The sequence below is a fragment of the Mercenaria mercenaria genome, unplaced genomic scaffold, assembly GCF_021730395.1.
Source record: "Mercenaria mercenaria strain notata unplaced genomic scaffold, MADL_Memer_1 contig_2150, whole genome shotgun sequence".
Taxonomy (NCBI): Eukaryota; Metazoa; Mollusca; class Bivalvia; order Venerida; family Veneridae; genus Mercenaria; species Mercenaria mercenaria.
In genome coordinates this window covers 39,397-55,815 of record NW_026460192.1, presented here as the reverse complement: position 1 = coordinate 55,815, position 16,419 = coordinate 39,397, and the positions used below count along the sequence as shown (strand labels likewise).

Genomic DNA, 16,419 nt, shown 5'->3' with positions numbered 1-16,419 from the left:
TTGAAAGCAATTAAAACTTTACAAGCTGAAAGAGGGAATTGGAAACAAACATCTGAACGAGTTTATTTTTGCGTATAGCACAACGCCGAACACAGTAACAGGAGTAAGCCCTGCTGAACTGATGTTTCGTAGGAAACTTCGTACTAAGTTACCTTATTTCGTTGACAGTGAGACTGAAAAATGTGACTTTCGAGAAAGGACATGATCCAGAAAGAAATAAGGAAGGAGTATGCAGATACTCAGAGAAATGTAAAATACAGTGACATTTTAAAAGGTGACAAAGCTCTCGTTGAACAAAAAGAACAAAATAAGCTCACGCCACGGTTTGAACAAGAACCGTAAGAGAAAAAGCAGGAAACTAGGTACCGCGTGAGAAGTCTGGGGTAACTATTGACAGAAATGTGTCACAAATGAAAAAGTATCATGAAAGTGATAAATGTAGTACGGAATTAGACAGTGTTCCTGACAAAACTGTCTTAGATAATACGCGACCAAAAAGGGAAATTAGGTAACCCAAGATAGACCAAATTGAAAGCGTCCAAAGGAGAGCCGCCCGTTGGATCAAGACTGACTACGGCCGTACTTCTAGTGTAACAGATATGCTACACTTCCTAAACATTCGTCGACTGGACTTAAGGCGTATAGATTCTAGGTTATCACTCTTCTATAAGATTCATCATGATCTGGTTGCTATCCCAATCGTAGATTACCTTACCCCAATGACCCGATGTGTCCGCTATGGCCATTCCCTAAGTTATAGGTTAATTACTGCAACCACTGACTATTACAAGTTTTCTTATTTTCCAAAAACTGTGTATCATTAGAACCAACTTCCCCCCAGTGTCGCCCACCTCCCTACCCTAGAGCAGTTCAGTGCCGCAGTTTGCAGCCTTGAACATGTCTCGCCCTAGTTATCCTGCTAACTCAAGTTTTAACCTTTTATTTCACCAAAGTTATTATTTTTAGTTTCTTCCACTCTAAATTTCTATCACTATATTCTTTCTCTTTATGATTTTGACGCGCAAAACGTCTACGTCCCCGTAAGGGGTTTGACGGTTATGGAAGATAGATAGATACTTAGACGATTATGTGACATAGACAACAAATATTGGAATATGCTTAGCCTAATAATCTGCTTTTATATATTTGCTGTGAAAAAAGTGTGTTTGTTGAGTAACTTGATAAAATAACAGACCAAACCCAAATTTCTAAGATAAACTTGTTTTGAGTGGTGATAAAACAGAGACTGTATATTTTGCCTAATTTACCTAGTTTGAGATTATATCTTGTTACCAAGAAATAATAAGTTACTACTTTATATGTTATCTTTAGAATCCTGGTATGTTTACAGAAGTTGATTACATTGCATTGTTTTATGAATGAAATAAATTTGTGAATGAAATTCCATAGTAATGTTTCAAGTATGTTTAGATTTAAGGTTGTTGTTTACATGTTTCAATATTTTAATTGAAGTTTTAAAGTAATTTTAAATCTAGGTAAAAGGGAGATGTAGTGTATCAATCTCCCAATATTTTTTTTTCAGGATTTATTGTCCTTTTTTGATTTTTAAATATTACAACTACATATGTTCGTTGTGTACTATACACTCAACAAAATTCCTAATCGGTCAGTTTATATTAATTTTGTATTATTACTTTTTTAATAATGCATATATTTACAAGAAATTTCACATGCCGACATTTGAATTAGTACTGCAGCTAATTATTAAAATTTTTTTTGGCAACTCATGGCCAAAGCAACCGCATTAGGCGTTCTGACTAATATTGCATATTTTGCACGTGCAGGACATGTGCACCAACATGCACGTGTTCGTTTACACGTTTGGTATATCTGACGAAAGTCCTACTAGAAAAACACATATCATGGTGAAATTGATACCAGAGCAACACGATCGAGCTGTCGGAATGTTGCTAGCCGGGACACATTTACGACACGTGTGTAAGTATTTTTGCAATTTCAAAAGAATTTCGATATAATTTGTTTGTAACTGTTACTTTGATGGTTATTTCTATTTTTAACTTAATTTCTGTTTACAAGAACCTTCAATCGTTGGTTATCTACCATCTGCGCTCTTTTGGCGAAATTTATGCAAAGTACAATTCATTAAATTGACCGATTTTGAATTTTGTTGTATAATTCAAACAGCCCGGGCGCGCTGCTCTTGTGTCAATTTCTCGATGTTATGTGTTTTCTAATAAAACTTTCGCCAATAATGCCAAAAGAGTTCATCAGCACGTGCATATTGGTTCACATGCCCTGCACGTGCAAGGTATGCTATATTGGTCAAAACGCATAATGCAGTTATTTTGGCCGTGAGACGGTCAAAAATAAATCAATAACTAGAAAATGCTTTTGTAAAAAAGCGCATGTCTCCCCCAATGCAAAGTCCTATAGGCAAGAAGTCAATAGGGGTCAGGAGCGAAAGTCGAAGAGACACTGATGGTTGGCTGCAATAGGGATCATCTACTTGGCATGTCCAGTCATCCCGCTAAGTTTCAACACTCTTGGCCTAGTGGTTCTCAAGTCACTGTTCAGGCTCCTGTGACCTTGACCTTTGATCAAGTGACTTCAAAATAAATAGGGGTCATCTACTCTGCATGTCCAATCATCCTATTAAGTTTCAACATTGTAGGTCAAGTGGTTCTCAAGTTATTTCCAAAAAATGATTTTACATGAACAGGCCACTGTGACCTTGACCTTGAATAGACTGACCCCAAAATCAATAGGGGTCATCTACTCTGCATGTTCAATCATCCTATGAAGTTTCAACATTCTGGGTCAAGTGGTTCTCAAGTTATTGATCGGAACTGGTTATCAATGTTCAGGCCTCTGTGACCTTGACCTTTAACGGAGTGACCCCAAAAACGATAGGGGTCATTTACTCTGCATGAACAATCATCCTATGAAGTTTCAACATTCTGGGTCGAGAGGTTCTCAAGTTATTGATTGGAAATGGTTTTCCATGTTCAGGCCCCTGTGGCCTTGACCTTTAACAGAGTGACCCTAAAATCGTTAGTGGTCATCTACTCTGCATGACCAATCATCCTATGAAGTTTCAACATTCTGGGTCAAGTGGTTCTCAAGTTACTGACCGGAAATGGTTTTCAATGTTCAGGCCCCTGTGACCTTGACCTTTCAAAGAGTGACCCCAAAATCGATAGGGGTCATCTACTCTGCATGACCAATCATCATATTAAGTTTCAACATTCTGGGTCAAGTGGTTCTCAAGTTACTGACCGGAAATGGTTTTCAATGTTCAGGCCCCTGTGACCTTGACCTTTTATGGAGTGACCCCAAAATCGATAGGGGTCATCTACTTTGCATGCACAATCATCCTATGAAGTTTCAATATTATGGGTCAAGTGGTTCTCTAGTTATTGATCGGAAATGGTTTTCCATGTTCAGGCCCCTGTGACCTTGACCTTTGATGGAGTGACCCCAAAATCAATAGGGGTCATCTACTCTTCATGACCAATCATCCTATGAAGTTTCAACATTCTGGATCAAGTGGTTCTCAAGTTATTGATCGGAAATGGTTTTCAATGTTCAGGCCCCTGTGACCTTGACCTTTGACGGAGTGACCCCAATATCAATACGGGTCATCTACTCTTCATGACCAATCATCCTATGATGTTTCAACATTCTGGGTCAAGTGGTTCTCTAGTTATTGATCGGAAATGGTTTTCAATGTTCAGGCCCCTGTGACCTTGACCTTTGACGGAGTGACCCCAAAAACAATAGGGATCATCTACTCTTCATGGCCAATCATCCTATGAAGTTTCAACATTCTGGGTCAAGTGGTTCTCTAGTTATTGATCGGAAATGGTTTTCAATGTTCAGGCCCCTGTGACCTTGACCTTTGACGGAGTGACCCCAAAAACAATAGGGATCGGCTACTCCAGCAGCCCTACAACCCTATGAAGTTTGAAGGTTCTAGGTCAAATGGTTCTCCAGTTATTGCTCGGAAATGAAGTGTGACGTACGGACGGACGGACGGACGGACGGAAAGACGGACGGACGGACAGGGCAAAAACAATATGTCTCCTGGGGGAGACATAATTAGCTGCCGTACCTATTCAAAAGTCAGTATGTGAAATTTCGTGTAAATACATGCATAATTAACAAAATAGTAATACAATATAAACTGACCGATTAGGAATTTTGTTAAGTGTACCCTTCCTACTGCTTCTCTCCAATTCAATGATACATGTACTTGGCAAACGTCATCAACATCAAGCAAATATGCGCATTTTGTCCGGAATTTCATGTCCGATTTATTTTGGTATGCCCCCTTTAGGAAGTTGTAATATTATTAAATCAAGCACTGTATACTGGCAAGTGATTCATTTATTTGTACATATAAACATGAATTTGTTACGATGCAAAAATAAAAATTAAAAAAAAAATCATTATCAATAGTCGTTATCTTTTTTTAACCATTGGAACATCCATTCGCAGTAGACTTAAATGTAATTAATGCTCTTTCTAATATATGAATATGTTTTCCGTAATGACGACGACAAAGCTCTTCAATTGTGATGCATCGGTCTAAACTGCGTGAAGAGTAAAACGTTTTCAGTAGTGTAATTTAAGCTTTGTAATCTGTTATGGTTTATTGGTCGATGTCGAGTCTTCGAACCTACGTTTCTCACTGTAGGCCCAAAACTCGTATGATACAGAATTATGTCTTTTATGTATCTAGTAGAAGATCAATTGCTCTACTAAACTCCTCAAAAATATTCTTAAATGAAACGATAGCCTCCATTGCCGATCGGTTATGGTCGGATACTTAGAATCACTTGCTCCTCAAAGCGGTGCTTTCCACATTTCGCTTGTGTTGAAGAATAATTTCATGTTAGGAAGCCATCTTGTCTTACGGAATGTCGGTGGTTCTACTCAAGTGAGCACCCGTGCCTGAAATACATCCAAAGTGGCACCTTTGGTTTTCCTCCACCATCAACACCTGGAAAGTTGCCATATGTCCTACACTTTTCTGGTATGACGTAAACTCAACAGAGAAAACTAAAATGGAACGACTTGAATGTTTTATAACAATTATAATTGTCAATGAATTAAGAGGGCATTTCACAGGTGCCGAAACTGTCGTCAGTTGTATGACTTAAGTTGCTGGTATGATAAAATCCCTTACTTTTGAGTTGTGAAGCTTTCTTATACAGCTAGCTGTAATTGAAATTAAAACATTTATTTACTTTTTTTCTGAGGTATGGATTCGAGTCTTCCCACATTTGATTTGCCTAAACATCTGTATATGTACTGTATATAGGTAGCCGCTCTGTGTGTAAACTGAACATGACAGTAACTGGCTACGTAAGCAAAACTATTCAAAAGACGCAGTGCTATTGAATGTAAACCATTTAATGACGATAATTAGGTAATTAAGTTAGGCTTACGGAAGAATATAAGATAATTCTGCAAAAATGACACGATTTAGACTTCATTTGATTTTGTTACAGATCTAACTAATTTGATGCCTTTAGTCAACATGTTTTGTACGCTTTTTGAATAAAGATATTGGATCTTCAACAGCAATTGAAAATGATTGCCAGCGTGAAGATATCTCCCTTAAAGTTAAACGACATAAAGAACTATCCATTATTGCATTTAGAGGGAATCGGACACAACTTCTCTTTGCAATATTTATGTTTGTATTAACTAAAAATGTAGACTGTCGTGTCAGCAAAGTACTAGCAAAACAATCTAATTTACCACTATAAGGGGCGTTTTAGCCTTTATAAAACTATAGATATAATCTTAAGGGACGCCGAAACTGGATATGTAGAATGGCAATATCCTAATATCCTTTAAATGACATTAGCTTGTATTTTGGTGTTGCACTTGATTTTATATCAACATGACCAGTTTTCTTTTAGCTCACCTGTCACGTAGTGACAAGTTTAGCTTTTGTCATTACCAGAGCTAAAGACAAAAAACTTATTTTCACAACCTGCTCGATGGATATTTACAAAACTTTGTCTGTACCACCCTTGTATGAACCTCGATAGAATCCTTTAAATAACTTTTAATTAACGTTTTAATGATCTGCTTAATGGATGTCCATTTAGCTTGATCTGAAAGGTTCAAAGGTCATGGGCCTCCTCTGGTGATCGTATTGGGCCCATATGGGCCTCTTGTTTATAGAGTTTTCGTGTCGGTGTCGTCCGTTAGACACACAGTGATTTCAAATATATGTATTCGGAAATATGGACAGAAGGTAATTACCAGAGGGGAGGTATTTTTTTGCGTATATCTACTTAAAGACGCCAAAACGAAACTAAAACATGATGGAAGATTCCTTCTGTCGCTTTGACTTGAAGAAGACTCGCCAGTATGGTAGCTCGGCATATTCTACTAAATAAGGCCAACAAGATTTATGTCGAGTGGGCATAAAAATATTGTGCTGACGTCATTCCTTTGTCACGTTGACGTGTCTTCTCCTCACCATTCAACAGCTCTATATGCAAAAAAAAAGCCACCGTAAAGTTCGCCGATAATATTAATATGATATGTTCTTTATTTCTATAGGATTTCTCGGAGGTGAATGTAATTTGCGATGAGTGTCCTACTGACACATGCACCCATGACGATTGTTCTAAAGGAATTCTAAAAGAGCTGGAAAAGTTTTTAAATGATGAAATGAAGTTTCACTTACTAAATGACAAAGATTGTCAACAAGACATAGTTGATAGAAGACCATTATTATTGATTGCACCAAAAGAAAACTGTATCAAACAGTTTCAAGGTAATTCAGTTCTCGCTTACTCAAAAAACAGCTTCAGCTTTGTTAGCTCACCTGAGCACAAAGTACTCAGGGTGAGCTATTGTGATCGCTCACCGTCTGGCGTCCGTCCGTCCACACTTTCCTTTAAACAACATCTCCTCCTAAACCACCAGTTTAATTTTGATGAAACTTCACAGGAATGATACTTTGATTGCCCCCTATCAAAATTCTTCAAAGAATTGAATTCCACACAGAACTCTGGTTTCCATGGCAACCGAAAAGAAACACTTAAAAAATCTTCTTGTCCAAAACCGCAAGGCGTACGTAGAGCCTCAATATTTGGCATGTAACAACATGTAGTCGTCCTGTATGAAGATTGTTCAAATTTCGCCCCTGGGTTGAAAAAAGCACCGCCCCCGGAGTTCCAAATTTAACATAGACTTATAGGTGAACGCAAAGAAGAAGAAGAAGACTTATATTGGAAAAAATCTTTAAAAATCTTCTTGTCTGGGACAAGACCTAGGCCTTTGATATTTGGTATATAACATTGGCTTGTGGTCCTCTACCAAGATTGTTCAAATTATTACCCTGAGGTGAAAACAGGCCCTGATCCGGGGCTTCCAAGTTTTGAAACTGCAAGGCCTAGGCTTTTGATATTTGGTATGTTGCGTTGCTTAGTGGTCCTCTACCAAGATTATTCAAATTATGCCCTTGAGTTAAAAAGAGGCCCCTTCCACTTTTTTTTTACATAGACATATATAGGAAAAAATCTTTAAAAATCTTCTTGTCTGAAACCACAACATCTAGGTCTTTGATATTTAGTAAGTAGCATTGCCTTTTGGTCCTCTACCAGGATTGTTCAAATTATGCCCCTTGGGTGAAAGAGGCCCTGGGGGTCCCAAGTTTTACATAGACCTCTAAAGAATATTTTTAAATCTTCTTGTCTGAAAGTACAAGGCCTAGGCTTTTAATATTTGGTCTGTAGCATTGCCTAGTGGATTTCTAACAAGATTGTTCAAATTATGCCCCTGGGATGAAAAGAGGCCACACCCCGCGGATCACTTGTTATATGATTTATTTAGAAAAATACTTAAAAAGTACCAGATCATATTTCCTACTGTTTAATTAAATAACCTGATGGCCCTAAGTGATAAGGGTTCATTTTACTGTGACCTTGACCTATTGACCTACTTTCTTGTTTTTTTTAAGATACAGCCTTGAATTTGGATGGCGTGTACAGTTTTGCACACCAATCTTAGAACTGACTTTCAGTGACCATGAATGTGACCTACTGACCTACTTTCTTAATATTTTAGCATCAGTTTGACATTTGAAACATGTAGCACATATTACTCCGGTAAGCGAACCAGGGTCATCATGACCCACTTGTAAATAATTCCTGTAGTTTAGCTACTGACCGATGTTGTACAATAAGGGTATTTATGTCTCCCACCCAGCGGTGAGAGATAAACTGATTTAGCGTTGTCCGTCTGTCTGTCCGTCTTTCAGCGCAACTCCTACGACAACACAGTTTTCAGTGCTAAGCCTAATTGTGTATATTTTCGGCCTGTTCATGTTCAGTGCTTTTCAGTAGATTTACGGTCCTTGATTTGTCATAATTTATCCTTTCCGCACGACTGCTCCGAAACCAATAGGAAAACTTACATTACTTCATAGTGTTTATTGCCATGCTTCTTCCTTATTATTGTATATGCTATATTGCTGTTAAATTGACGATAGAGTTGGGACGTGTGTTTGAGCGCTGTTTCCAAAACATACAATATCCTTACATTAAATGACTGACAATGTGAAATGTATATTAAGATCTTGCAGTCATGAATACCAAAAATTAAAATGGTTAATTATTCAGAAAACTGGAAATTTGATTTTATTTTTAATATTTTAATATTGAAATATCTGAGTGTAATGTTTTTGGTATTGTACCATTTAACATTCCATACACACATTACAGAGTTTTCTTACTTTGAAATATGGCTACATATGCAGGGTAACAGTCGTATTAAGTATGACTTTATTATTCTTAAATAAGTTTAGCTTAAATCTTTTTACTATAAAGTTGAAATGAAAATAGCAGTACTGATAAACAAGATTCAAGATTCAAGATTTTTATTGGCTCAAACATTTTACAATGTATATCGCCATACTACAAGCCATACTACAATCGATGACGGTTATATATACAAAATATGGGAAAAGTATGTTACTTATTTTATTTTCAAGTGACCCGCTATTGGCAGTGATTCTCTATTGGCGAGTTGACTGTATAGTAATTTTTAATTCCATTCACACTGAGGCAAAGAAACACATATTTTAACAGACAAACAAACAAACTAGTATACTGCCCACTGTAATCACTTACAACGTTATTTACAGCATTTTATAAATAGTATCTATGCTAATTTATTAATGATTCTCGTTTGATAGTCGCTAAGTATATAAACTTAGCTGTTTTGTTCACTAGCTAAACACGCCTTGTATTCATTATTAATATTAGGCCAAGCACAATAATAACGTATCTGAGTTCTCTGTACTTAGGTCACAATAAAAGAATGTGATATTCTGTTTCTATTTGATTCATATTACAATTACTGCATATTCTATTATTTCTTTCAATATTTCTATATCGTCACCCTTCAATAAATAATTTATGTGCTGAACATCTTAACCTAGTAAAAGCTATTCTATGTTTCTCATTCAATATCAGACTAAGATACCTTTTTACGCTAAAATTACTTTTAAACATACAATACGTTTCTAATTCTGGAGAATTCCTAATTTCGCTGAACCACTGTTGTAAGTTTTGATCATGAACTATTTTTAACTGTATATTTGTAATATCCTGACTATTCCATAAAAATGCAAAACCTAAACTCTACAGAAGATCTTTTACTTGAACTGACCACTTGTTTGTATGATTCCCATGAGCATCCTTTATATCGAACAGCCTTTACATCAATGAATCTGGTTTTTCAAAATTCTGTACCAAAACTTAAGTATGCTTATTTTTCTCAAAATAGTCTTGGGAACTCTTCAAAGTTTGCCATAGACTGCTAAGTTGGAAGTCTGTTGACGAACATCTAAAACAAATTTCATAAACTTCAAATGAACTCGTTCAATGTCAGGAGATTTATGAAAACCCCATACTTCTGAACCGTAATTCAAAATAGGCAGAATCATTGAATCAAACAGTTTAATTTTTTCTGATATATCAATCGTGGGCTGAGCGCGAAACTATTGTAACTGTATATAAATAAAGAACAAGATACAATAGTTTCGCGCTCAGCCCTCGTCATGTGAAAATTACCGAACAGTGCATTTAATGAAAATACCGCTTTCATAGATTGTTTAGACAAACATTTCTGCGACTGAAAAAATGAACCGTTTGCTGACAAAGTGACACCCAAGTATGTGAACTTGGTAACAATGTTTAACTTAAGTTGACCGTAGAACAAACAACATTTTCTGGTCTATTGCCCTTTTTACATACCATGACAACAGTTTTGTTTATATTGACATCTATACCCCATGTTGTACAATAATGATTCAAGTTATTTAGCATATTTTGCAAACATTCCTTTGAATATGAAAATAAAAGAGTGTCATCTGCAAAGAGCAGTAAAAAAAATTGTATATTATCTAAGCTAAAAGCATCTATTGCATCATTCATCAAAAACGCATACATATCTTTTATAAAGAAAGTAAAGAGAATGGGAGACAGTGGCTCTCCTTGTTTTACCCCTGAATTACTTTCAAAGAAATCTGATAAACTTCCTTTAATTCATACACATGATTTAACAGTTTCGTAAATAGATTGTAGCATTTTTACAATTCTAAAAGATGTTCCATATCTAATCAATTTAAGCCAAATCACATTTCTATATACAACATCAAAGGCTTTACGAAAATCTACAAAAGCACAGTAAAGTTTCATGTTTTCATCATTTAAAACTTTGTTTATAATAGAATTCAAAACAAAAACACAGTCTGTTGTGCTTTTTCCTTTGCGAAAACCAAATTGAAATTCTGTCAATAGCTCATTTTCTTCTGCCCATTTTCTTAAGTGTGTATTTAATAATGTTGAAAATATCTTTAAAAATATACCAGTTAATGTTATGCCTCTATAATTATTTACATCGCTCAAATCACCGTTTTTGGAACAGGAACTATAATTATACCTTTAGTCCAACGTTTTGGGTAGATACCATTTACAAACATTTGGTTAAACAACTTACATAAAATATGTGATAAAATCGTATTACATTCTGTAAATATTTCTGGAATAAGCTTATCAATACCACCGCTTTTTCCACACTTTAACGAAGAAATAGCTTTTTCCACCTATTTTGTATCGAACTCTGTATCTAGCTCTTCAATATTATCAGCAGTTAGATAATCATCATACAACAGCTCACTTTCTACATCATTATTCGCAAATACATTTTCCTCTTCAAACAAGTTTTTGAAATGATTATGAAATTCTTCTTTAGTCAATGTACTTTGTGCAGATAAACAGATGATAAATTTGCATTTATGAAACAAAACCAAAGCACAGCATATTTTTATATATTAGTTGGAAAATAAATGCACTGAGTCCTAACTTCCTTGGCAATATGATCTGGTATATCTATGAGGCCAATAAGAGGGAGTGAATGTTAATGCTCGGAGACTTATGTCGTAATAACGAAACAACATCAACGGTCCATTTTAGTGTTGTCGCCAAAAAGATTTTTACATGTATGCTCTTCACGTATATGTACAGGTCCGCCTCAAAATCTAATTACCCATTTAGTTGTCTCATAATTGTTCGCATACCCCATTGACGCTTCAATGAAATTTACAACCAATATTTTTTCATAAGATTTCAACTAAAAACATTTTTATTTCACGCTTTATTCCTAAAATGGCACAATATGTGCATTATTCACATATATGTCCTTCTTTATTGAATGTAATGTCATCTGGTCCATAAATACCGTTGTATATTCGTTGAGTTCAATCTATACAACCAATATGTTCAGAAAAAGACAGCATTATTAAAAATACAAGTGCTTTTCGGAGCAAACAATAAAGAAAAGTAGAAAGTTATAAATAAAAGTTTGGGAAACTTATCAGAGATAAATTTATTTAAATCTAATTTAAATGAACAAGATCTTACACAATTATAAATGGAAAATGCATCTTAAAAAATATCTTTATTTCGTGGAGTAAAATAAATTTCGACTAAAATCTACAAAATATAACTATGCAAATAGTATATTAGAATAATTCACTCATAAGCAGAAATTTTCCTTAATAGGAACAATGCAACTTGTGCTAAGGATATCTACGATATGGAATCTAAAAAAATCAAAATCTTTGATATAACCATACGAGTACCATATTCCTAACTCTTGATTTCTAAACTATCATAGATTGATTGCATCAATTCCAAAAGAATGGAAAACGAAAGTAGAAACAATTGATGTAAACATATTACCTTTTAATTTATCTTATACAAATCATTAGAAACAACTAAATCCTGTAACTTTAATGAAACATGTTTAAAAATTAAAAAACAACAACAACAAAAACAAAAAACAACAATCAGATGATAAACAAATCTTAAATTAGGTAGGAATCATATTCTTTCCCGAAAGTCAATTCTGTTGGAAAGATATATTAAAAAATATTCTTACTTGGCTAAGGGTAACGATTAGTTATTACTTAAAATAATACAAGTAACAGAAAAACAAACCAGCAACTATTAACAATATCACATTTATGTAGACAACTAACGTTTCAAATACCTTGAAAAATAAAAATGTATTAACTAGCCGTTAAGTCCATATCTAATATGCAAAAATAGTCCAAAATGCTTTCCAAATCTAAATGAAATAAGTATGAATTCCAAATATTTCACACACAGTCCAAACTGAATTATATATATATAAAGAATATAAATCCTCTTCAATCCACAATGTTAATGTATATTCATCAAATGTTAAATGTCCGAACTGGTAATATTTTGCTATTAAGAAATACAGGAAAGTTTTTCAAGAAGAACGTACTCTTGATTCTACTTTACTTCAAAAAAACTTCCTATTTAAAGCAAATTTAACGTTGAAAATTTTCCAGAACTTCTATATATCACCAAGAATAAGAATTAAGGAAGATTTTGGAAAACCCTAGAGTACATATGAAGAAGCTCCGTAAGGATTTTAATTAACCAAACATACAAAACTTTTTTCACCTATTAAGAAATACAGTACGGCAACAAATTGAGGTTTTAAATGAGGTCGTAGAAATTTAGCCGTGTGTCTTAACCATGGAAACGGCTACTGAGACTGGTAATCGCGGAAACTCAAAAACTTTCCTGTGTCATATTTCAAAAGGTAGTAGTATTAGAAACTCATTTTTTTCATATTTTCATAAAGCTATGAATTAGGTACCTATTGTTTGCAGTGCTTTTATTCTAGATATCTTATTAGATTTCTTAATTCTCGCCAGTTCATGCATTTTTAGTAATTAGCACGTGCATTCAATTGTGAACCAGAAAGGTGCCTTTTTAATCAGAAAATATTTTTCAGACTTAATTACAACTATGGCTGATATTTGGCTTATACGCATGCAATTAAAATCCTAAAATTATGGATACGTCAGCTTAACATCATTTTATACATTAATGCAGTGGATTACATGCCATGTAGGTTCTTAATTCGCTTCCTTTTCCAATGCATATGGACAACGAATTTAGGAATAACTGGTTTTTCTCGGCTTGGAATATTCAACGTATATTATATGTAAAAACAATGTTTATTAAAAAAAATTGTTTGAAAAATTGTAGATAAATTATGGGTTTTTCCGCTGACACTGCCTTTTGTTAGCTGTCAGTATTATATACCTCTATCACTTCAATAATTAATCATATAACCGGACTTCTCTCCACATTTCAGCAGTACCATAATGGGAGTAAAGACTTCCAGTGTGTGTAGATCGAATCTACCAAATTGATGCTAATGTTCATGTACAAGTTTCTATGGAAACCCGGTGCGCCATGTTAATTGCAAATTGCTAAATATCAGATATCAATGCTGCTAAATGCCAATCACCTTATGCAAAATGTTTTGAAAACGAAATTAAAACCAACATAGTGCATTTGCGACCAGTATGGATCTAGACCAACCTGCGCATCCGCTGATATTGATAACAAACAACGAAACTAAGTACAATTTTGATAAGATCCTTTTATGAGATCTGAAGTCATTGTTTTAATTATTTTTAATATATCTTTCCAACAAGTTTTGTAACTATAGCTAATTACTCACTGTTTACTGACGTTTGTTAACATTTACTTTCTTATTTGTTCGTCCAGGTGTGGATTTAGCTATTTCTATCGAAGAGAAGACAAACGAAGAAGCTAAAGAAGCTTTCGAGTTACTTGAGAGTTCCAACGGAATACCGGTTATTGCTGTGCACGTTAAACGTAATAAGAATAATGAATCAGTGGTAACTCATAAATTTGTGTCACAGCTGAAAACGATTATGCAAAAAGAACAAAAGCCACAAATATGTTGTGTGATGTGAATTATTTCTAACGTGTTGTAGAAGTGAACATAACTGTCTAGTGACTTTATCATAATATAATACATAAAGTTCTAGCGCTCAAATGAAATAAATTTAAAATGTGTTTTGAACTTTCCCTTCTAACATCCAAGCATAAAAGTCTTTCCGCTATAGATTTGATTATGCACCCGTTTTATGCCTGAATCCGCCTTACATTGGTGTGAGTTCATATGTGCCACAGCATCCCACTTCTTTGTGTAAAATTGTCTAGACAAAACATGATGGCTTGAACAATATTGGTAAAGGGTCACCCAAGGACCATATCTGTGAAATGAATTTTAGTTTGGGCCAGCAGAGTTTTGAAATTGTATTATATTCTATACAATTTGCATAAGTGCCCAAGGTAGCCGTAAATTGACGAATCGTAGTAAACTGCATTATCTAGGTAAATTATAGAACCCTTTGTCTTGATAAAAATTTAAATGTACATCTTTTTGATATGATGGAAACTCCTGTTTGTTACATGCTTGAGTAGAATGGAGTGTTTCTAATGTTGATATTTTCAAATAGTTTTAGCTAAAATATACCGTTTAAAAATGTTGATTTATCAACCCCTTATATCATAGTGGCACGTGACCTCGATGATTCTGTAAATTGTGTAATTCTTGTGAAACAATCATTACCGCTGTTAGCAGATTTGCAGAATAATGGAAAAATCAAACAACTATTGTTGTATCGGACACCCCGGGTTCATCGGACAATACGAAAATTGCACCCCAACGTTTAATCCAAACACTACCTACGCCCAATGTTTTTCTTGTTTACATTTTGACTAATAAACATAATGTGGAATGTATGCGGTAAAATGATTGGTCAATATTTTGTAACGGCAATTTTGGTTGGAAGAGAAGAGTTTCCTCAGAGTGACGCCCCTTTCACGACCTTGACGAAAGTCACTACTGGCGCGCGATTTGAAACGTCATATTGAACACACAAAGTACGTAGCAATAACGAAACATCTTTGTATTATTTTGTAAACGGTATATGAATATATGGTCCAGGAGCATGTAAACATGACACAAATGCCTAAAAAATGATATTTCTTCCTAAAATATACAAAATATAAACTGTCCGATAATCCCCAGTTGTTAAAATTCAAAGTTTCTTCCGTTGGGGTTTATCAGATAGTCCTATGTCGCCTTTAAACTGAGTATATCATTAATCTATGGCCAGTTTGAACTTACTGTGCTTATTTCTTTTGTCCAGATGGGTTCATCAAACATTCTTGTATCACTTCGTAACGAAGAAATTGGAATTAGATCTACAGTACCTAGATCCGGAACTAGAATGCAATTCTTTACTGTAAAAGAACTAGAAGAGTTGTACCAGCATGAATGGTGTTTTGACCACCCCTTTTTGTTTCACTTGCACTTAAAACTCGCAAAACTTGTGATGAAATATGTTGGTGTTTCGGTTTTTGTTATGCACACGTTAAAAAGATGGAAAAGTGATAAAATTAGATCAACAAGAGATGAAATTGTTACGGATAGTCACGTATTCCTAGTTCCTAAAGTAGCCCCGCTTGTGACTGAAGAAGAGCGCAGTAGTTTGCTTGAACTTTCTGATGATATAAGAATGCATTCATTGTGAGCATTCCCGAAATCAAGCAGTTGACATTCAATAATTGAAAACATAATGACAAAATTATTCATACTTTACTAAGGAATAACAATAAATGAAAAGAAACTTTATTTTTCTTTTTGCATTCATTCCAATAAATAATATATGCCCATACAATTGAGAGCTAACATGTTGAACCAGCATAATTGGGATGTTTGCTTCATCATTATTCTAATTAAAGACCTGCTCCAGTTTTACCGTTTTATTGTCACTGAAAAAGCATAGAAATTCGGAGTATGAACAATGACGCATATCAAAATAGTTAATATTAGATCTATATATATATAATTCTATATGAAATACCTGAGGTTTTGCGTGCTAAAGTGCGGCGCGTGGCCGTTAACTGTTACCTATTGTAATATTGGGTTGCATATATATGCACAATAGAATTTGAATAGCCGCGGAGCAGGGCTTTA

At 34.7% G+C, this 16,419-nt stretch overlaps 1 protein-coding gene across 1 annotated transcript; it reads left to right on the top strand.

Moving 5' to 3' along the window:
* Positions 1-6,444: 6,444 nt before the first annotated feature.
* Positions 6,445-14,447, top strand: LOC128552204 (uncharacterized). Its single transcript, XM_053533226.1, has 2 exons — positions 6,445-6,781; positions 14,133-14,447. Exons 1-2 carry the CDS (start codon positions 6,676-6,678, stop codon positions 14,342-14,344), a joined length of 318 nt encoding a protein of 105 aa, XP_053389201.1. The 5' UTR covers positions 6,445-6,675; the 3' UTR covers positions 14,345-14,447.
* The last annotated feature ends 1,972 nt before the right edge of the window (positions 14,448-16,419 follow it).